General features: G+C 41.5%; 1 protein-coding gene across 17 annotated transcripts in view; it reads left to right on the top strand.

Annotated features, from left to right (window-relative positions):
- Positions 1–23,868, top strand: part of KIAA1217 (KIAA1217 ortholog) — a 245,569-nt gene that overhangs the window by 179,697 nt on the left and 42,004 nt on the right. For 14 of the 17 annotated variants that reach the window (XR_012653117.1, XR_012653116.1, XM_075047573.1 and 11 more), the window contains 3 exons: positions 10,174–11,006; positions 19,205–19,309; positions 19,739–19,791. Coding sequence is in view for 15 of the 17 variants with exons in the window: in XM_075047573.1 (XP_074903674.1) it covers positions 10,174–11,006; positions 19,205–19,309; positions 19,739–19,791 (991 nt within the window). In the remaining 2 variants the exon portion in view is untranslated. The remainder of the gene's footprint in view (positions 1–10,173; positions 11,007–19,204; positions 19,310–19,738; positions 19,792–23,868) is intronic. The other 3 variants (XM_075047555.1, XM_075047545.1, XM_075047641.1) reach the window with 1 other exon arrangement.

Genomic DNA, 23,868 nt, shown 5'->3' with positions numbered 1-23,868 from the left:
TCCTGAGTTAGTGACAAGCAATCCATCCTGTAAGTGCTTCCCTGTTTTCTGTCAAGGAAATGGTTGTTTACAGCAGTACAAGGCATTAACTGCTTAATTATTTCCATCCATGAAAGTATTATTAAGGGAATAGCAACCAAAAGAGCTGTTATCAGGAACAGAAAGAACTTTGATCAGCAGTCAAGCAATAAGTTACATCTATGCCACATGTGTATACCCCACAGTAGACTTCAAAATATTCTCTGGCTTTATAATTGTGCGTTTTACTTATGTTGTGTCTTTAACATTTTTTCTGCTTAAAAATGAGGAAAGCAAACAGAAAATAAATTAATGTGATGGGCAAATGGATGGAAAGGTCCAACAGACCAACATTGTTAATAACATAGAAGAAAGTAGGGTGACTGCCGATTTAGCTCAGTGGTAACTTGGGCTTATCATAAACATAGACATTAACACTGATTTTAAAGTAATAAGCTAACCTAAACTTCCAGGCTTGATCTCAGTGAAGCATAGGGTGTTGTGTCTCTTAGGGGCATCCTCCTTGTTTACACAGGGGGTTAAACTGAAAAGGAACTCTCATTCTGTACAGTACGTTATAAACAAGTATATGGCAAGTAATTAAGCATGGGATAATACATGGCAAGTTAGACAAGGCTTGAGGGCTCTGATAAAGTAATTGAAATGGAAAGTGATGCTTGAATGGTTTGTATGCATTGTTAGAACCTACAAATTAAATTACAGCCTTGGTAATGATATATCTGTGCGATATTTATGATGTTGTGCCTGATGTATTTTAAAATTAAAAGAAGATTCATTCCTCTCATGAACAACTTTTCGTATGCATCAGATGTACTTGAAGACTCTTGCATATAGTGCCAGATGTATGGAGAACTAGTTATAGTATGTCTGATGTTCTGGGATATACTTTATCATACTAGAGTCCAATTACTGAAAATGTGCATCCTACCAGCTTGCAATTCATTGCAGAGAAACTGCAGTGAAATATAGTGGTCTTTTTTATCCTGCATATTAGCATAATAATGTGATTTCTCACTGCAGGTTTGTTAGCCTGTAAGGAACAAACATGGATTGAAGAATATACCCTGCAACTGTTGGAAAGCATGTGTGGCATAAAAGTATACTAGGATAATTTGCTTGTACTTTTTACTCTTGATGGTTTTGAGTCTGGTTGGTCAGCAGACCTAAGCAGCTTTTTAACTAGGTCAAGTATATACATCCATTCATTAAAAGGGGATGCTTGACTGGTTAGTTAAACCTGCCAAATATAAACCAGATGCTTCAATGGTAAATGCTGCTTTACTCCTATACTGCAAGAAACAAGCCTTGACTGATTAAATTTGAAATAAAAATAAATAGGTTTAACATTGTTTCTGTGCCATAATAATACTTTATTATAGTTCTAGTGCAAATATTTAATAAAAATAATATTTTAAAGTATTTTACAGTGAAACTGAAAACTAAATATTGAAGACAAAGTGAGTATTTGTTACATTTCTGAAAAGACTGCTTATATTGTACTACATATCAATTTTGTGAAGTTCTGGTCAAGACCAATAATGGTGTATAAATTTACAATGTACATTACAAATCAGTCTACAAAGCCGGAGGGCTTCTCTGCTGTTGGGCTGGGTGTAGTAAGGGGTGACACACCTTGATTTTTAGTTTTCGCTACCAGATGTGCTCTGATCTTTGTCCTGTTACTTAAATGCTTTGTGTCAGATTGTCCTTTTGTAGCGGAAATGAATGATGACTCCCTCACTAATAGCTGAAAGACTGAGAGCAGTACTGTGAAACAAAAATGTTACTCCAGTGAGGTCCCATTATGACTTGTTCTTCACAGTGATATTAGCTCACGGTCATGTGCTTAAATTGTATTTTGATTCATTTGAATGCCAGTCATGATGATACAGGCAATTTTTTACTTGCATAAAATCAAAAACAAGCAAAAACCCCCCCAAACCCACAACAAAAAACCTAACCCTCCCCCAAACCAGAAGATAACTGCAGGACTGGGAAGTGCTCACGTCATGAGATTCTCCCCTATGATATTTAAGTGCCATCTCTTTTAGACTGTAAATACTGTATTTTTAAGTAGACATTTTCTATATTCTGTGGTCTTTTGGGGTGAGGGGATGGAAGGGAGGGAAGCATCCTTTCTGTTCTAAGGGTTTTTTTGACATTTGCTTTCTCTATTGTGCCCTTTTTTAAAAAAAAACAAAACTAATTATAATGGCTAGTGTGGTGTGCTGCAGAGATAACAATGGGATTGATTTATGGGAGCCCCAAAGTTCAGGTTAGCCAAGCAGCTCAGGTGCGTGGTTAATGAGTAGACAGCCTCCTCTACGGGAGGGGCTTGCACTTCCTTCTACCAAATGCCACTACCAATCTGAGTATGTGAAAAGCTTCTAAGGTTTATAACTGCTGTATTTTTTTCAAGAATTGTATGTACTGGGTTTGCTAAATAATTGGAGGTCTTCACCTATTGGGGAATTAATGTGTATGTGTTTATATTGTTGCCTTTGAAATGCAGTCTTACCTAAACGGAGGTTACTCACTATTTTATTTATGGCTTTCCCTTTTGTGAGTCTCTCTTGTGCTTCTTTCCATAATGTTAGTGTCTTTCTATACATCTTATAGGCACACATTAAAAAATGGTTGAGCGATTGAATCACATAGTGTTGCACAGTTTGTGACTGGGTGACATGCCAAGGAGGTTATTTAGTGACTAATTTCGAAGGGGAGGAGAAATTGCAGGCTTGTCATGTGGAAAAGTACTTCAGTCTATTGAAGCAGCATTACTTAGATGACCGGGTAAAGCAAGATGGCCTGCCCCTGTTGTGAGCAGGGGGAACAAGGAACATTTTTACTGTTTCAAAACCTTTTCCCAGAAGGCACGGACATACAAAATATTATACTGTAGACTGAGGATTTAGATTCAAGGCGGAAAACAAAAAGTGCTTTATTAGAAGAAGTGGAACCAAATGTTCATCTCACTGCTGTAGCCATACAAGTGATTTCCTTAAATAACAGTAAGTGACTTTCATTATTTCAAAGCAAAAATCTTACCAAAGTTTGTTTTATTTGTCTGTAGATAACAATATTGTCTAAGAGTGTAATAAGAGTGCTACTGTGTTTAATTGTAGAAACAAATACCCAGAGTAGCATCAGGATAGCTGAAGAAATTATGCCTGAAAGAGCAGACTGTGTAGGATTTGGTCTGAAACTCTCCTCTCTGCTTGTTTGCATGATCCATCTTCAGCATGCACATTGACTTAAAGGCAAGGTGAAGCAATCAAACATTATTTTTGATATTACCATTAAATTTGTTTTGTGGTTAGCTTAGAATTTTATGGATCTGTTTTACATTCAGTAAAAAGTGAACTAGGTATTCTTTGTTCTCCCCATGGGAGCTTTAGGATATGGTATGAATTAAGTTTATTTGTAGTGAGGGATATAAAAGGACATACTGAGACATGTAAAATACCTTGAGGTAAAACATTTGGATTGCTGTAAGGACTGTGTTCATGCACAAGTGTGTGTTAAAGATATAGGTATAAAATAAGGGACAAAAATGTTAAGAATGTGTTTGATGCTCTATGGCATGGAAAGGGAAGTGATACTGTGGCTGAGCTTCAAGCCAGTGTATGTATGGGCAGTTACAATATGGCATCCTAAAAACTCTGCTCTTGAGGATGAAATAGTGCTTATGCCATGACCTTTGTGTACACCTGCATAACTGGCAGAAAGATATGGAGACTGGACATCGCAGTGATATTGAGTAGTATGGTGACCTGATTAAGATTCACTCAGGATGCCTCCTTTCTGGAAGGTCATGTTTGTGTGGTCTTAATTCCACCTCCTAGGATAGTGAACATCATCTTCTGGTTCTCCTGTTTTGTTCATGTCAGCTTCTAGCCAGCTGAGCCAAGTAAAAAAAAGTCTATGAACATAGAAACTGGAGGACTGGGTGTATTCACCACCACTTCCTATCACAGGCTCATCCTAAGGAACCTCTTATATTGTCTCATTGCAGTGTTGTTGAGCGAGGGAAAGAAAAACCATAGAATTAAGAACATAAATGGAAGAAGAAAAACCCAGTGATTCTCTTGCCATATCCATATATGTCCAATTCAATATTCTGTTCTGGTGTAATCAATCACTAGAACCAGAAAATTACAGTTTCATAGATGTTCTGAGTTTTTAGCTCAACTGAGTTTTTAGCTCAACTCTTCTTTCACTATAATGCAGAGATTTTACAGCTGGGCATATACCAAAACTGTGCAAAAGGAGCTAAAGAACTGAAACCTAGATGCATGCTAAGAATGGGAAGTTAATTATAATAAATGCTGAGATTTCTCAGTGGGTTCTGCAACTCCTTGTCTGGAAAATTATCCAGGAAAAAACAATGGAAATATGTGGGACGTGTTAAGAACAGCTAGCTGGGTCTTGGAGTTCCCCATTCATGGGAAGTTTGAACATTTGAAATCAGTTTTATTTTACCAGCATGTGTTCCCATAATGAAAAACAATTGTGAACCCTGGCAGCTCCTACAGCCTTGTACGGTGGGGCCAGACTCAGCTGAGGCCAGGTCTCCAACTTAGCCTAGGTTAGCTGTTTCATGGTCTGAACTCTCTCTTGGGCATCAGGGGTCAGTTCTTAGCCAAAATTGCCAAGTAAACTTCTAGTCTGGAAGCACTGCTGAGGAGTGATGGACATTGAAACCCCTGGCATGTCTTACTACTTGGTCTACAAGATCACCCCCAAACTACCAAGTACCCACTCTGCTGAAGAGACCATGGAAGAGCTAGGGTCCCTGTCCCAGGGCAGACTCTGACCAAGTTGCCCCAGGTCTATGAATCTGGAAAGCCGAAGCTCTAAAGCACTCCAGGGGTGTCTGATAAGAAATAATGTCAGTGTTTGACTAAAATCTACTGGGTGTTTTTTCTCCCAACTTTTGTCTTTACTGATGTTTTTACCAAATGTTTCAGCTCTTTTGGATTAGCATTGTCTACTGAAAGTATTTTTCATTGGAAAGTTCCTGACCAGAAAAAGCTAAAAATTATGCTAATGTGTTTGCAGTTTTCAAGTATGGCACTGGGCAGCTGGAGGAACCCGCAGCTGCAGTCAGCCTGGGTTTTTTTTTTTTCTGTAATGACCCAGTAGAACAGGGAAATTTATAGGAATTAAAAGGCATACTATGAGAAGGCAATAACAGACAAATGTGACAACATCTCAGTGATGTCTGATAGTATAAGGATTTGGCTTCAGATAGATAGTCATGGTGGAGATACTTAAAAAATTTTGTTTTCAGACTGTTTACCAATTCTGTAATTTTCAAGTGCACTATTTCTTATTGGAAATTATATTATTTTAGAAATATTAAAACCATATATGATAAGTTTTTTGCAAAAGCAGATTTGTGCTTTTAGCTGTCCAAACCCAACCTGAATGAAGTATCAGTCATGACATCAGTCATACAGTGCAACTACTGATTAAACTGAGGTTTTTGCACAACTAGTACAGTAAAGCTGTCGATTTATTTTTGTGAGGAAAGAACAAACTAATGGATTGTATTGTTGTTGGATTTGAGGTTCTTTAATTAAGTCTTTCCTGATAGAAAAGTGAAGGATTGCCTCACTTTTTAGAGGATTTTCTTCTGGTGAGCAATTTCCATAAAAGGTCTCTTTACAGACAGATGAATTTATCAGTATTGTATCAGTTCTTAGTGTTTCTGTACCTTTTTCTTCAAAGAGTCTCCAAGCTCTTGATAAAATTCTTTGCAGGTGTCCTCTGTTTACTGTTGGGTGAGCCAGCTTGAGGAGCATAGGTGCAGTTTCCTCAGGGAAACGCAGGATGTCAATGGGAGAGTAACAAAAGTAATAGCTTCACATGCCTGAGAGGTGATTAATGGAGTCTGCTGAGAACTCTAGGGTGTCTCTGAGAGGGTGTATGGATAAGCTCCATCTAGGGAACATGCTCCATGTAGGTATTTTGGCAGGCTGAAATCCTTGGGGCAAAGCCAGTTGCCGTGTTCTCTGTTGGTGTAGACGAGGCCTGGGAGAGCAATGGGAAGGGCTGCCAGGTCAGAAACTCTGGCCTGCTTTTCCCTTTGCCTGTGTTTTGCTATGAGATGTTAGCAGATAATGGCAGTGAGTCAGGCTGCACCTCCGATATCCAGCTGCATGGTGAGGTGAAGGGTTGGTGCTGATGAATTAGTGGTAGGCTTCTTACCAGTTAGTGGTAGGCTTCTTAGCCAGTTCTTACTACTAGCTGGCACTGCCCTGGTGTGTGTACAGGCATGGCTCCCGTGCCCTGTCTGGTGTGTGCCACAGGTGCAAATCATATGATGAGGCAGCTGGAGAGACAGAAATAAGGATAGTTTCTTCGTTATGAGATGCTCATGTTGGGACGGACCATGAGAGCGACCTATGAGGCAGGACAGCCCTAACAAATTTAGAATAAAGATCAGCACGGTGTTGTATTGGTCCTGGTGGACAATAAGGCAGACCGGATTGTACAGCAGAAATCACCAGCTGTTGAACCACTGAATAGCAGGTTGCTCTTTGCTATCCATAAGGCTTATGATACCATGACTCTGTCCTTTCAGGGGAGCTGTGCTATTTGAGAGGCCAGGAGCTGCCACAAGCTTTGTATTCTGCTGTGTGCAGAGACTCTGGGTCTGCCCACCCTTGATGTGAGCTACCAGGAGCAAGACTCTTTATAAGGTCATCCATTTTGCTGGATGGATAGCTGGTTTGCTACCTTTCTGCATATAGTCATATTCAAAATGCAGCGTTACTGAGTATGCCAACTAGTTTTGAAATAAAGAACATAACTGGTTTTATATTATGTTCACTCTTCAGTATACAAAGACTGTCTCTATTGCTCTGTTTAAAAAAAAAAATTCCAAATCTGTATCTTACAGACTTAAGTGCTGTTAGACTGACCAACAACCTCCATAGGAGATCTTTAAACGTGGTGTGATCTTTTTTGCTACAGAAAGTGAAAGATTCTTAGTGATGCCTTTCCCCCTCAAATGTTGTATACAGAAATTGTTGCTAGCTGTGTGCCATATTTTAACCTAAGGTTTGACAAAACAAGTTTTTATTTCAAGGATTACAGTCTACAGGCAGTAAGAACAAGGAAGAGATATGTGCTAAAGAAACCACACCCTCAGGCAACCGTATTACATGGCTGCAGTCAAAAAGCACATGATCCTATGCTTGCACTAAAAAATCTTCTTCCTTTTGCCCTCAAAGCAATTGGCTGTGATAGCATCTAGTACTTAGAGGCTCAGATAAGCCCAATATCCTCTTTCTCTGTCTCTGAGCCATGCAGTTGAAGTCCAAGAAAGTGGCTCAAGACAGCCTGCACATTTGAGTACATGTTTTCATAGAGCAACATGGGGGTTTTGTGGTGGAGGACAGAAGAAGAAAAACAGCACAGAAAGTGGGGTATATATGAGAGAGAGTAGTGTGCCTTGAATATCACACAAAAGATGTATAGATGAGAATCAAGAACAGACCATCATTCACATTTTTAAAGTTGCCATTAGCAAAGAATCTGGAGATTTTGGAGAAGAGAGAAAAGTGGAAAGAGAGGCAATATCGGCCACGTCGCAGAAGACACTGTAATCCAGCCAGTAAGGCTGCCTGGCTCCCGGTCACCAGCTCATGTCCCTGCCCGGCCCATACGCCCCGGTGCACCTGCCCTGGGCACCCTGGACTCTGTGGCTCCGACTGCTCTCCCCTTCTGTGCGCTCCAGCCAGGGGCTGAGTCATGGCTTAAAATAGAAAGTGAACTGTTCAGGAAGGGGCTGTCTGCCCAGGCGTTTGTGCCCTGCCCAGCCCAATGGGGTCTTGATTCAGGCTGTGTACTCCCAAGTGCTATTTTAAAGCAAAAGTAAATAGCTATATATGTCAGTACTCAGACACAGGGTTTTGAGCAATAGCTCAGCCCCGTATCTGAACTCAGTTCCATCTTAAAGTATGGCAATATCTTAAGGTGGAAAATAGGAATTTTTCTTTGACAGATTTCTTTGACTTACGAGAAATGAATGAGCATACACAGGAATATGAAGTCCAGAAGTTAGGGGAAATTAAGCCTGTTGCTTTCAAAGCTTCCCATGGAAATTTTCCCCTCTCTGCAAGGTAACATTGGAATTTCCTCTCACTGCAACCCAGCCTATCCCACTGTCTATGGTTTCTGTGGCAGATACTATTGCATCTATTGTAGCTCTAGCTGAAGCAACTGAACAGGGCATGGTATCGCTTGTACAGTAGAAACCAAGAAGGATTTTCTTTCTCCAGGCTCTTCTCTCAGTGCAAAACATCTGCAGCTATCCATGGAGGCCTGATCCCAAAGTCAGTAGGAGTCTTTTTGTTCTGCTGGCCCACGTCCAGAGTCTGAATGCACAATACAGCTCAGTCTGTTGCAGTGTTTCTTCAAGCCAATAGAAAACTATGTTGAATGCCCACTGATAATTTTATTAATACTGTTTAGTTATATTTTATTTTAAATTCCAAACTACAGTAATTCTCTGTGCAAATGAAAAAAATTATCCCATGTTACCCTTTGGCTTGATGACTGTTGTCTGGCTAATTTATGACCCATCCTAGCACACTCCTTCTTGCTGTTACACACTTATTTATTATTGCTGCTGCCACAATTAGGTTATCTCCTTTCTTCTTTCTGGTACCTGATACTCCAGACTTTTGATCTCTGGCCCTGGGGAATGTCATTTGTAATTCCCAAGTGCGGAGCCTGCCGTGATGAGAACAGCTATTGTTTATATACCGCCATTTCAATTTCCTTACCAGTGGAAAAACCTGTGGTGGGGCAGGAATAGAATATAATTTCTTGCCTCATCAGCCATGGATCACTGTAACTGCAATGAATCCAGTCACATTGTCAAAGCAAGGAGCGAGAGGGGAGAAAGACAGTGAAGATTTCTGATCTGCAACTTCCACTGCACATTAGTGTGTGCTCTGTAACTTTAGGAGCATGTAGTCAGGCTTGGTGATGCTCAGTTTGCTACAACCTCTTGGAAGTGATGGAGAGGGAAGCTGAAATTGCCAATACAAATTTTAGAAGCTGTAATTTTTTTCCTTATGTAGTTGGTGGAACCCAGCTGACTCTTTCATCTCCCTGTTTATCCACCTTACCCTAACGGCACCAGAGCAGGCACATGATGCTTGCTAGAGGGAGAATTTATCCTGTCTCTGTCATTGACAATGTTCAGCCATCTAGAGAGGTCATTGCTGGGCAGAATGAGATGCTACAGTCTCAGAAGCACATGTATCCATTGCAGATTTTGCCAAGGCCTCTGTTAACAAAGCACTAATATGTTGGTATGGAAATTTTCCCTCTCTTTTCCTTGCTTGCTCATTCCTTACTGCTGGCAGTTATTGTTGCTGCTTAAAAAACTATGATAAAATGTTTGGTGACTTTCTGAGTGCGTGCTCCACAAACTGTCTGAAGCACTGCTTTGCAATGAAGGAAACCTGTGGCACATGTTTTGTAGGGTCAAAATCTTTTCATGCAACTTGACTGTGTTACAGTCAATAAATTCTTGTGTGTGTTGTTCTCCTATGCTTTGTGTATCCTTTGTGTAATAAAAAGCACATCAAGTAATTAGCAAAGGCTAAATTCTGCACTGAAGCAAATGGCCAATTAATTGTAGTATTTATTTTTCTTGTCTAAGGACTTTAGGTCTGTTTGTGATGCCAGAGCACCAGCATTTTGTTCCTGGTTTGGAATCAGTGAACTGTAGTCTGTGTGTCTGATCAATAAACTGTTTAAGTCTGTCACTGGCTAGATGTACTTAGAACACCTGGCGCTGAAATCCCTAATTTCAGCTTCAGTAGCTGTGAATATCAGGTTAGGTAAGGTGGTATTTGTGTAAGCAAAAGCATTTTTAGAACTCTCATGTTCCTTTAACATGCAGCCCATTTTATTGCTGTTTATAGTTGTTATTTTCTTTAGGCACTGAGATCCCAAAGTGTTTTATTTATGCAGATGACAAATTATTTGGTCTTGAGGGTTTGGGTTTTTTCCCTTTTTTTTCTGTAGATGCCAAGGTTGTCACAACCCACATCAGGTTTTGCTCATTCAGTAATTTTATATCTTACATGTTTTTCCTTTTCTTTCCAGATGCAGAGGGAAGTTGCTTATGCGGGCCGAGATGGCCCAAGTGCTTCCCGCCCTGGATCTGCCACGCACCCTCCTCATGCGATGCCTAGCTCTCCACCCTCCACCCCCGTGCCCCACTCCATGCCTCCCTCTCCGTCCAGGATTCCCTACGGCGGGGGCCGGCCCATGGGTGTGCCAGGCAACGCCACCATCCCCAGGGACCGGCTCTCCAACGTGCCAGCCTCACGCTCGATATCACCCAGCCCAAGTGCCATTTTGGAGAGACGGGACGTGAAGCCAGATGAGGACATGAGTAACAAAAACCTTGCCCTGATCCGAAATGAAGGTCTGTACGGTGACCCCTACTTGTTTCACGAGGGGAGGATGAGTGTGGCTGCACCCCACTCTGGACACCCCCTCGATGTCCCCGATCACATTGTAGCCTACCATCGCAGTGCCATGAGATCATCAAGCACTTACTGCAACCCCTCTATGCAGCCTGAAATGCTGGAGCAGTCCTTGTACAGACAAAAGTCACGGAAGTACCCGGAGAGCCATTTGCCCACTCTTGGCTCTAAAACGCCTCCTGCCTCACCCCACAGGGTGGCTGACATGAGAATGATCGATATTCATCCTCACCATAGTGCTCACATTCCCCCGCACACCATCCAGCCCGACAGGTCTTCCCCCAGCCGCCAGTCCTTCAAAAAGGAGCCGGGACCGCCTGTGTTCGTGGACGTGAAAGCACGGAGCGCCCTTGGCCTCCCAGGCATGGCTGAGGCAGTGCCTTCTCCAGTCGACAAGCAGGCTTTTGGCTATGGGTCACCTGCGATGCCCAAGGACAAGGAGACAAGGTAAGGCAGGGCCGGGGCTTAATTCATGCAAATGAGAAACGTTCCTAATCTGCACATCTTGTAACACCCAGGGGACAATGTAATGTGCAGGAGGCTGCTGCACTGGGCTGCAGTGTTTATTAGCCGTCTGTCAAGGTAGTTAGTAATTTAGAGGAGATGCGACACCACCCGTTATTAATCTGAAAGTATTGTCAACCCATGATGAATCCCTAGTTATTTTCATTTGTGTAAATTTCAGTCATTGGAAAAAATATAATAAAATAAAATGATTAAGTAGGATTTTTCTTTCCAGACAACCAGATCATGTTACAAGAACAAATGATGTTCTGTTCCCGCTAATAAGGGAATATATTTCACCCCTGTTAGGAATGACACTCTGATATTACAATTTTGGTTCTTTATGGAGTGGAGTTTTTCTCATCTAGTGTTAGGAAATGGGAAGAATTTATCATTACTGTCTTATCTCCTGTAAAACATGAATTTGCATAAAAATAGGACAGTTGTTTATAATAATATTCCTCGAGGGGAAACTGCTGAGAAGAGCAAGTCTGTCCCAGGGAAGAAATTGAAACACGAATGTTGTTCCCAATGATTTCTCCAGCATCACAGATAGTTGGTGACCTGACTGTTGTTAACTTTTGTGTGCTGACAATGATGACAATGATCTCTCCTGTCTTTTTAAGGACCAGATTTACGCAAAGGTCTGTGAAGGCTTCTCCTGCCATAGACCCTGCCCTAGGAGAGAAAAATCGATACACTGCCAGTCGGTTGCTGTGTATTTGTATGAGTTGCGCCAATCTCTAGCGTATTGTTTGTGCTGTTAACTTTTATAGAGCTCTTTAGGGAAATGAAGATGAATAGCTGGAAAATGCTGAGCTCACAGAGGCCAAAGGTAACTGCTGACTGCCTTAACCACTGGGGAGATATGGAGCTTCGTATAGTCCCCAGACTTCCCTTCCACCTGAGCAACTTGCTCAACAATTAATTAGTCGCCTCTGATGACACTTGGCCAGAAAAAAGAATGTGTTGTGAGGTCCATTGGTGGGGAGAAAATGGAGAACAAAAGACAATCAGCCATCCACAGAAATTACGGGCTTATAGTGTGGTAGTTATGTTGACACAAGGGTATGAGTTAGGGCATATTACAATCTAGGGTCAGTGAAACCTGATTTGTATCTATTTATTTCCAAGAAAAAGATGCAGGTACTTGAAATTTCATTTCAAGCTTCCATTATTACAACTAGGAAATAACTTGAACTACATTTGCCAATTCTAATCCAAGAGATAGCTTTCAAATTGAAAATTTTACAAGGTTCATTTTAGAGGGTTGAAAATAAGGGAGACCACCAACAACTGTACAGTCTGTGCGACTTTCTCTCTCCCCTCTGGGTATCTCATCTGTTCACTCAGCTACACAGATATGCACAAGGCTGTGTATTTGTGAACATATAAAGAGCAATTATACAGATAGTTCTGCAGCTCCTTAAGGGGAGCTTTGCACCAGGAGTTTTAGTCCTGGTCCCAGAATATATTCACAGTGATGAAAATAGCATTTGCATAATTACACTTCCAAATAAATACATGACCTTAAAATTCAGCATGGTGTGTATTAGTCACATGGCACTGAAAAAAATCATTCTGAAAGCTGCCCTTATGGATTGTGGGGTTTTTAACCTTGAGAAAGTGTGACTTTAAAAAAAAATCATTGTAAATACCAATACCAAGCAAATGGGTGTTCTTTCTAACCACTGCAATATTAAGAATTGGGTTTGGGTTCTACAGACACAAAATGCTCTAAGCCTTATTTTAGCTTTGTAATAATTTCATAAACTTTGAAAGCAAACACTGTTGAGATTGCACTAAACAAGGAATGCTAAGGATATCCAGGCTAAGGTGCTCTTTTGCTGCTTCAGCAGGGGCTGAATTGTTACAAGGTTGTTAATGAATACCTGAAAAGTGACACATATAATGGCAGAAAGGTATACCCTACCTTGTTGTGTAGGACTTGCAGTTTATACCCATAAGCAGCACAGCTGGTCTTGCTTCTGTGAGTAAGAATATTTTGGGATTGGAGAGATGGGGGTGAATTCATCCTCTCCCAAGAATGGTAAAACGAGGTCTTCCAGGCCTGGTAAAATGAGGTGTGTGCTGCTCTGTCACGCATATTATCCACTTGCTGATGACTGTGCAAAAAGCCTAAAAACCAGGCCACAGAAAGCGAATGGTGGTGTGTTCAGTCAGCCTGCATGCAGACAGTGGCAGGTGTAGGGTAGCAGCAAAAGGGCAGATTGCGAATCTGTTAGCCTTGGGGATACTGAGGGAGGTCTTTTGCATTTGTTCACTGTGACAAGAGAGACTCCCCATCCTGACTCATTCAGGAGTGGGCTGAGGACCCTGCAAGCATCAAACTCATCATCTCAGCACTGTTGTTCCTTCAGTCCCTAGTGAAGTGTGCTGAGAACAAAGAAAACATCGCTTGTGCCATCTCTTTGTGGAAATCACCTTGAAGTAGCACTGTCACAACCTCAGGACAATGCATAGTTTAAACATAAGTCAGAGAAAAGATTAAAATGGATAGTGACAATGCCAGAAGTTAAACTGAATCTCTCTTCCACTGTTAATTCTCCTTCAATTTTTCCAGTCTGGGGCTGAAGTGGGATATATACGTACTTTATCAGAATATGTTAGGTACTTATAGCACATCAGACCTCTCATTGACCGTATCCTGGTTTTATTGAAGAAAATGGGTCCATTACCTTTGGAATGTTAACTGCAGCAGATGTGGGTCTACAAAAGATGAAAACTGGTATTTCCGATCTCTTAGAGTTTCCCATTTTAGTTTTGCATTGTGGAAGCCAGTCTCATCAAGCCTGTTATTTAAGGCAGAGTTGAGGGGGATTTAATTGCTTCATGTAATACTTTCTTGTATCTGTTTTACCTCGAGTATTTTCAAGGTAGCTACTTCTGCAGTATAAAGCATTGAATAAATTCTCACATTGAATAAATTCTCACAGTAATTCATTTACCAGAAGAGTTCCATATAAAGCTCTTTTACAACAGTGACAAGAAACAAGGTCATGGAGATTTAAAAAAAAAAAGTTAGTATTCATATACAAAAAAATATTAGAAGTTGTAACAGGTTGCAGCAGTTCATCTTCGAAGGGTCATCATGCCTTAAATCTGAGGTTTACAGGAAGAATGAGTAAATTTTTGTGAGTGAGCATGAGTTGTTTAAACAGTGATTTGCTATCATATTTTTGGATGGCCCATTTATGTAGCTTATGGTGGACAGTTCTGGAAGTTACTATAGGCAAAGCAGATGTTTAAATGTTGATAAAGTGGAAAAGAAGCCGTTTACCCAAAAGTGCATTAAATTAAATGCCATTTAACTTACATTCTTCGCATTTAAAACACACATGTTGCAAAATTCTAGGTTATTTGATAGTGCTGAATACATATATAATAAATGCCGCTACTCACTAAAATACAATCCTTAGAATAGCAAGATAGCTGTTTAGAACATTTTTCCTCTAAAAGCTTTTCAAGAGCGTACTGTGGTTGTCTTCTGCCTGAACACAACTTTTGTCCCCTTCTTTTTATGCCACATTAGTGAGAAAAGATGATGGTAGAACTGAGCAAAAAATGTGATCAAATTCACAGCTTGTGGCTTGCAGTTCAAGACTAAAGTGTAATGGCCACATATAGGTTATTGGATAACGTTCCCATCACAAAACCACTTTATTGTTTGATATGTTAAAGTATGGATGGACTCTCTATGCATTAGGAGAAAATGGTCATACTCTAAAGCCATGGACAGTGGCAGACTCCGTCAGCAATGCGCTGAAAATTGTATAAGAAGGGTGGACTTTGCAGATATACCCCTTTAGACACTTTCCATGGGGCCAAAATTGCATCTTCCTTTGTGAAAGATGTTGAATAACCAGGTAGAAAAAGATGAATGCAAATGACCAATACAGGATGGAGGAAAGGTAAGCTGTACTTTGGCTTCCTTCTGTTGGAGGAACTGTTTGTAGCAAGATGAGATGCAGGCTCTTGGATAAGAGTTGTAAAATAGTATGGTAGCTGGCAGTGCTTCAGAGGTTCCCTTTTCCCTTTCGTTTCAAGCTGTAGAAAGTTTGCGTTTAACCTTATTCTTAAAAGATTGAAATATTGACCTGAGTGTATTTTTCCCTTGGAAGAAGAGCAGAGTAGAGAAGAGTTCTGCTGGTCTTTGCTTCACACCCTTCCAGCATATCCACTCTGGTGTTTTGGGGAGACTTTGGGGTAAAGTCTGACTGTGCCACTTTCACTTGGTTCTAGGGAAGCCAGTGGGAAAGACAGCCTACTCCTGTTTCCTTTCTTTTCCCAGTGAGATAAAATAATTTCTAATGAAATGTTTCTCTCATAGTGTAATACAGAAAGAATTGTATTTTTCCCTGTCTCTGACCCTCTTTTTGATTACTATACAGACTTCACTCGGGGTTTAACTATAAAATATGAAGTCACTGAAAATCTTTCTCCAGTATAGTGTGCCAAACAGTTCATGGTGCCAGACTTGGTGTTTGAGTACGTCTGTTATGGATGATGCACTGCACAGCCTAGGGTCGGACACGAACATGAATGAACAGTTACACAGCCCAGTTCTAGTTTGCGTCTGTACGAAGTATCTTCTGAGTGATGTGAATATTAAAGATTTCCCCAGGAAAGGGAAGGAACATGCAAGTCATGCTTAAATAGCATCGCTGTGAGAAGTGGGTACCAATTCAGCAATACGCTGTACCCTGCTTGGGATTACTTCCAGTTGATTGCAGTAGAGGGAATGACATGAAACCTCAGTGAAGCTGTAAGGAAGAAATCTGGTGCTGAAATCTGACGTCTCAGTGCACAGTCCCCAGAGAAGCAAGGGCTTGTTTTGCTGTTGCTGAATTGGGGGAGCGAGATGCTAAGGCAGGGCCCCAGTGCCTGGACATACCCAGGGCCGGGGCTGTGGACCAGGCTGCTGGGGAGAACCGGTCTGGTGAGGGGGCCGCGCCTGGTTTGCTGGCCAAGGTCTGTGACAAGCCAAAGCCAGGTCTGACGGAGAGGCCTGCTAGAGCTGGGAGTCGCTTCTGACCTTGCCCCCTCCCTTCCTCCCCCACCATGCCACCACCTCTGACTCTCCCAGCATTCACAGGAAAACAATGAGAAACAATGCCTTTCCGTGCTCGGGCTGATAAAATAGCCATTTCTTTCCCAACTGCTGTAGGAGGGGCCCTCCCTGCCCTTCCGGGGTGGTGGAGAGGTGCAGATTTATCTGGGAAATTAATCCGGGAACAGAGACAGGGTTCAGCCTTCTCATGGTACCACCGCCGGCAAAGGGGGACCGCTCCATTTTGTTGTGCCTGGCCCTCTCTTCTAGTGCTCCGCATCCCGGCCTGCCCTGTCCGCGGGGGCCCTGGCCTTCCCCTCGTCACTGGAGTGCCGGCCTGCCCCGTGCTGTGGGGACCCTGGCCTGCCCGGTGTGGGAAGGGATGGTGGGGCAGGCTGTTCCCCCCACCTCCCTTCTCCACAGCAGGGAGCACAGCGAGAGGTAGAGAATATCATGTTGAGAACCAAAAATGCACAACTATCGTGAGAGTGCCAGCATCCCTGATAGACCCCAGCCTGGCACAGTCTGAAGAAAGCGTTCGTTTTCTCCCTCCGGAGCCAAGGTTGCTCCAGCCCTTCCCAGGGAAGCCAGAGGGGAAGGGGGTGGCTGCGGAGCCCGTCCCTGCCCCTCCAGGGCCATGCGGCGGGTGGCCGGACTGGGCCACCAGCCCTCCAGCCACGTCAGCCCAGGGCACGGCCCTGCTGCCCTGCCAGCCGCGTCCCTCCCTGCCCTCGCTGGAGCGTGCTGCCTCCCACCGCCTTCAGTCGGACCGCCAGCTCTCCGAAAATCAGGTCGTTTTGTTTAATGCCTAAAAGGCGCCTCCTTTCAGACACCTGGTTTTGAAATGTTTGGTGCTGATGGCCATAACGAGTCTGGGTATTGCAGTGAAACGATTACAGGAAAAATCCTGCCTTGTCTTTAACGGAGTAACTCCAGAGCACATGTAGATTCTTCACATTCTTAATGCTTTTACCATATGAAAAATAATGTGCTCTGTGCAATTGATTCCAGTATTTCATTCGTTTTTCATCATCTCCTATCTCTGGAACATCCCTCTCCCTCTTAACAACATACTTTCCTAGATTTCATGGCAAAGGACAAGATCAGCTTTGTGTTGCCATAATCTCTTTTGAAGCAGAAAATTGTTTCCAGATTATCAAATGTGGGATGGAAAAAACATCATATTTATGAATCGGTAAAACAGATAGACTTTCAATTGAGTTTAGTTCCAGGAAGGTTTTGTGATGATTAGCTGGGAAAAATAAATGTTTTCATTATTAAGTGTCAAAAATGCTGCATTAAAGTTTGTTAGAACGTATTTATCCCAGGCTTTTAGTACTTGTTTTTGTTCCAAAGGTTACTGTAGCTTGAACCAGTTTCTTATTTTAAAACTTATAATAGTGGAAATTCTGTAATGTATTTCTTGGTTTGAAATGAATTAGGTCAGATTCACTAGTCTTCTCATCACCGTTCAAAATATCTTTCAACATGAAGACAGAAAAGTAAGACGCGCACGCTGTATTAAATTGCAGTAAGAACACGTTTGCCGGCTGGGCAGTGACTGAGCACTCTCTTCTTCTCTCCTTGTGTCTGTTAGCATCTCATTACTTGTTTTGCTGCCCTGTTTTCTCAACATCTGGGTGTCTCGGAGTCTCTCCTGGCTGTGGTATCTGTGTGCTGTCCCAGCAAACCTCTATTTCATTCCCTGAATGTGAATGAAATAATTAGCCTGGATAATCTGGCTGGCTACAAGCTGGGCTGGTTACTTGCTTTGTATCATGTCAGCTTGCTTTTGCCTGGTATTGGTACCTACATCTGAGTTTATATGGACCTTATTGATTGGCATTATTGTTTTGGCCACCAAACGGCAACTGGAGCTGTGGCTGGCCAGAGCTTAGCTGCTCCCATGTACCCAGGATGCCGCGGTGGTGGTGGATGGCCCCTGCAGCAGGCTGAGTCTGGGGCTGAGTGTGTCTGTCCTGTCTTCTTTCATCAGTCATCGCTGCTGGTCTTAGTCACTTGCTTTTTGAAACGTTTTGTTCCCAGTCATCTTCCAATATCACAGCCTGCTGTTAGCATTTGCTTTTGTGTGTCTCCCCAGTCACGTTAACTGCTGGCATATAGGGATGCATTTTCATAAGGTCCTGTCTGAGGTACCATATTGCTGTGTGTCTATATTGTGGTGTGTCATAGACATACTGGCATGTGAAAGTAGGCACCTGTGTGAGCAAAAGGCTGTTCTGGAGTCCACCGAGGAAGTCACCTGGTACTTGACTAATATATGCATTTATGTAAACAGATAAACGCACAAATGTTAGCCTTCCTATCCAAAAAAAGTCATTGTTGTTGCGTAGTGGCCTTTGGTACGTATGAAAACACTGACCATACCTATTACAGTTCTTCATCTCTTTTCTCATAACTTTTAGAATTTCTCAGGATATGTGCATGAAAGCAAATCTGTTTTATGATAATGTTGCTGTACAGTCTGCATTTGGTGTCCCGTGCCTTTCTGTCACATTGCTGTCCTTTCCAAAGCAGACAATTGTGATGTCAGGTGCAAAGGATTTGGGCTGCAAAGTAGTCAGCTTGGGCAGATTAAATGCTTTGCAGACAAATATCCTGGGTTTTGGGAAAGTAAAAATAGTAACAAGAAGTGTAAAGTCTTTAATCCTGAAACCTTATACACAGGCAAAACTATTGGCCCAGTGTAGATAAAAGAGAAAATATATGTAATGCTGAAAAAAATTACTTTCGCTAGTTCTGAGAGGCATTAACTGATTGTTTTAGGTGCCTGTCTCATGAGAGCATTAGAATTTTATTATCTAGGTGGTTGTTTGTTTTGTTCTTTTTTAACCAAACAGATGTCTTTTTTTATTGTCTGTTACCATGCAAAAGCTGTCCAAACCAAGATGTGGTAAGTTGCTGCAACAAGGTATATGCAAACTGGTACCCATGGGCCTTTGCACAAACTCTGTAGTGTCTTTCCAATCCTGTGGTAATCATTCACCTAGAAAAACAAGTCTGAAAGCAAATATATCTGGCTTTAACAAACGGTTCTCTTGTCTTACAGAGAGAGGATACAAGCCATGGAGAAACAGATTGCCAGTTTAACTGGTCTTGTTCAGTCTGCGCTTTTTAAAGGGCCAAATACAAGTAATAGCAAAGATGCTTCTAGGTAAAAAAAGAATTCATTAAATCTGTTTCTCTGTAATGATTTTAGTAATCAATCAACAAAAATAATATTTGAATGTAATAGTAAAAAACCCGTGAATGCTCAATCATTTTTAAATATCTTTATCATCCCCATGAGAATGCTAGGCAGAGAGGAAGAATATGCCAAATGATAGATGGAGATTAACTGCATTACTTTTCTTTGTGTTAAAAAGAATTAATGTAGCTACATCTCTGTGCTTTCTACTGCTTATACGCCATTCCTTGCTTAACTTGTATTAAAAGCTGATTTAAAAAAAAAACAACTGACAAACTACTGGTGATTTAAATTAAAAATATATATAGACAAGGCCATTTAATTTGCTGATTATAAACTTCACTACAGTTTTATTGTTAGTAAGTTAAAGTTATGATTTTTCTTTTTATTACTTAGTGAGAAGATGATGTTGAAAATTGTGTCCAGCAAGAGCAGCGTTGACACTGCAGGTAAGATAATTCACTTTTAATTTACAAGTCATTCAGGTATATGAATATCTCTAACATTACTACCATCCCAGCTTATGGAAATGTCAAATTTACTTAAATTCCCATAGCTGTACTGTCAGAACTGAAGTTTAAGTTCAGGATATGAGAGTCAATCACATCTTTGTTAAGAGAGGAATTTCTAACAGGTTGAGGTGGTCTTTGGAATGAATTTCACACATGCACTGAATGGTTTAAATGAGATGCAGACTCTCTGCATATGGTGAATTTTCCAATGACTCATCCCATCTATAGTATATATCTGTCATTAACCCCAGATGTGTCCAGATTGCTGTAGAAGGCTAAATATTTCATTCCTATTCTGGTCACCTGAACTTTTCTCTAAGGTTCTTCTGTCAATAGGATGCTATGGATGTAATGACACTAAGGAATTTAGCAGTCAGCAAGATAGCACTTTCCCTAATTAAGCTGTATTGATCTGTTACTAATTATTAGCATGCGCCTAAACTGTTCTGAGCAAGCATCAATTATGAAGCCAGTAAGAGCTGGTCTTATTTTAGTTTCCCACTTGGAGAGCTGTTAAGTGTTTCAAAGATGGAGTTAAGGCTGTTGTGAAAGAAGATCTCCGTGTGATTGGAGCTCTTTGTGTATGGGCTGCTGCTGGAGATGTCTGCAGGGTGTGTGTGTGTTTATATGCCTCCTCTTCACCCTTTGTCATGCACTGAATGCAAATAAAGGCCGTTCCCTACTTCCTGGTAATGCTCTTCCCACAGGGAGGTCTGTGCTCGGGCAGGTAGTAAACCACACACATTTATTAGCAAAACTATTATGTTCTTAACAAGCTTTTCTGTTGGAGCTGTTAGTTCACATTCAGGATTCCTGTTTATCTGGAACTGCAGTATGTCCTCCTAACTGACAGAAATCAAACCAGACCTGGAAACTATTGAGCATATGCAAGAGAGAAAGAGCTCAAGTCCTGGTACTGGAGCTTTGCTCCCAAGCCACTCTCTGGTCCCGTTCCAACTCTTCCCTTCCTGCTGGCCCCTGGATGGGGAGAGCAATACTTAAGGCTGTGAAGAAATAAGTTGTAATTTATCAGTTTCAGACAACTTACTGAAAAGTCCGCCATTTTTCAAAACAGCTGCAAAATGCTCTTAGACTTTTCCCTGTTCCAGTGTCATTACACACTGAGAATTTACGGTATTTCCCACTTGCATGGCCTCGTCTCGTACAAAGCACCTATGAAACCATCAAATCCTGCACGCACATTGCCTTGTGTTCCTCTTTGTATTGTACTACTGTTCGGCCTTTCAGCTTTCCCTGTGTTTGTACTAATTCAGATAAGTACTTTGTGGCAGGCACTGAGCTGGAGATGCTGATCTACATGGGCCCTGGTTTGAGTGGGACTTTGGACCAGATGATGTCCAGAGGTCCCTTTCAACCTAAATTATGCAGTGATTTGTGTGTGTGTGTGTGTCAATGTGCTCTCAATGAAATGAGAAATGGAATAATATTCATTGGGAAAATGGCCCTACACAAAGCAAAGGTGGGGATTCCTCAGTGTGAAAGTCATGCCCAGCCCACCAGAATAGCATGGTTCATCTGACCAGCAACAGTTTCCTGCCACTGTTGTTCCCAAAGACTCCTCACTCACTACCTTATCATATTGACTGAACGCATGTCCCTGAAAGGGCAAAATTACATCTAACAGCTGCATGTCCAAACGTGGGGGGATGGAGGGTGGGGCGTGTCAAAAGACCAGATCAGCATCTGTCACGTACTGACAGAGACATTGACTTTGTCACACGGCCATGCCCGTATCCAGCATGTGAGTAAGGATACCAGCATTCAGGTTGTGCAATAGATGCCTTTCTGATCACCTGGGGGAGATGGGGATAGGGCAGTGGGGCCAGCCATGCAGCTAGCTGTCTGCAAGGTTCCCTATCAGTGCTATAAAGTATAGTTGCAACTCCAGCATCTACATCCCTAAATCCTGTCCTTCCAGCATGACTCAGCCACAAAACTAAATTGTAGTGGGTAAGGGAAACAAGGTGTGATGCTGACCCCAATATACTACAGTATTGTAACCCGCATCAGCTATTATTGAAGACTACTGTATAATAGAATAGTCCTGTATATTAGAATAGTTTGCTTTTGCACTTGCTTTTGAAATTGTGCCTGACAGGGTCTAATAAGTCAATGCGGTCCCTGCTTACTTGAAAATTAGGCAATCTGCCAGAATATGTTACAGAATGTTTCTCCTTTTTGTAAATATGCTTGGGTTTAAACGTGCCAGCAGCACCTAGAAACACTTCTGCTGACCGCTGTTTTGTTCTTCCATTCACCCCAATCCTTATTAAGTATAGCCATTTAGACAGTTGACTCTTACTATACAGTTCCACTTGACAACTGTGCACTGAGATACCAGTTTTAGCAATTTCAAAGTCTATTTGAAAGAAAAAGTAGTGTGAAATGTTGATTGAGCAGTCCTTTCTAGAGCACTGGTAAGCAGAAACATGAATTGCTTCCCATCCTGAACAATAAAACATCTGTGCAGGATAAAATTGGCTCATCAATGTTGAACCAACATTGTATTTTATAGTATGTGTTCCAATGATAGGAGACTTTCATGCAAAAAATAGAGAACTAGCTCACTTGGGAAGGGAAAGAAACCCAAATTTCTAAATCCTAGATAACTCTCTATAGCTAGATTGTGAATACTCTGGTATTTTATATAAACCAAATTGTTGTATTTAACATGTTTTTGCTTTGCCAGTCTGTAGCCTCAAATATTAAAGACCCTAAATAAAAATGCTTTTTCACTGGGGAAAATGAGCCTGTAATGATCATGCTTGTCTGCATTTCTGATGTTTTATTGCTTTAGGCTCAGTTCTTTCATGGGGGGTGGGTTCAAAGAGCAGTAACCTTCCACAGACTGGCTATGTCCCTTCTACTAATGTCAGGAGAAATCCCATGACTGAATCCTTATAACCTTCCTCAGTTCATCAAAAGTGGATGGCATCAAGGGACTCTTTACTCAGGAACAGTATGTGACTCTAAAACCAAGCCATACTAGGAAGAGTCTCCTTGAGATTACTAACAAATATGCTGAGAAATGCTCACCTACTCTCTTTTCTGTAGTATTTTTGTTCATCAAGTGGTGAGACTGATAGATTAAATCCTGGATACATTGATTAAATTGAGATCAGTTTTATCATGGATTACCAAAAAAAAGCAATAGTTCTTTGCTAGTTGCTGTCTTGTTGGAAGTGGAAGAGGCACATTTCAGTATTTCCTGAAAAGGGATCAAGGAGTACGTCTTTCTGCACTAACACCACCAGTACAAGCCACAAGAGTGAGATGGCAGCAGGGAGAAGTATTACACATGTAGGACTTGAATTTGATTCCTCACTCTTTGTGAACTGTCTTGTCATCTGTGCATATCTGTGTGCCTTTTTCACATGCATGACTCTTGCTGTGATGATCTGTGAATTAAAACCACTGTCCTTATCTGCTTGCTTATCTCAGATTCAAAGATCGATCACGCCAGTCTTTGAACTCTGTCAGTGCTTGCAGGAAAAACATGATCCTGAATTCATTGTGGATCAATGAGGTGAAGTTGCATACTAATATCTAAAGAATATTTTATTCTTTTAAGGGTGCTTTAGTGCCTCGCCATAACAGCTTGTTAATGGTAGAAGTGCAACCTTAACATTGCATTTGCCTCTTTGCTTAGTGGATTCTAACTGGATGGAAAGAGAACTAAGTAACTGTCACATGTCTCCCCAAATGATGCTTGAAATTGTTGTGGCTCCTTAATAAGAAGATGAGTAATTTGTGAGGAAACATTGCTGGGTGTCTTCTGATAGCCTTTCTTTCTAGCCTGCTTCAAAATAAAAACTTAGCATTTTAGAAAGAAAAATAAAATCTGGAAAACAGAAGGAGAGCGGTGTCTTTGCAACCATAGCAAAGGTCAAGTGTCAGGGAGTGGAATTTGTGTTCCTTACCTTCCTGAGCCTGGGCAAATAGCAAATCTTTCCCCTTTCTGCACATCAGTTCTCTTTGTACTTTAAAAATGGC

This window comes from Buteo buteo, chromosome 2 (assembly GCF_964188355.1).
Source record: "Buteo buteo chromosome 2, bButBut1.hap1.1, whole genome shotgun sequence".
In the NCBI taxonomy this organism is placed as follows: domain Eukaryota; kingdom Metazoa; phylum Chordata; class Aves; order Accipitriformes; family Accipitridae; genus Buteo; species Buteo buteo.
Note: the sequence above shows the minus strand (reverse complement) of the source record. Positions and strands in the feature narration are given on the sequence as shown.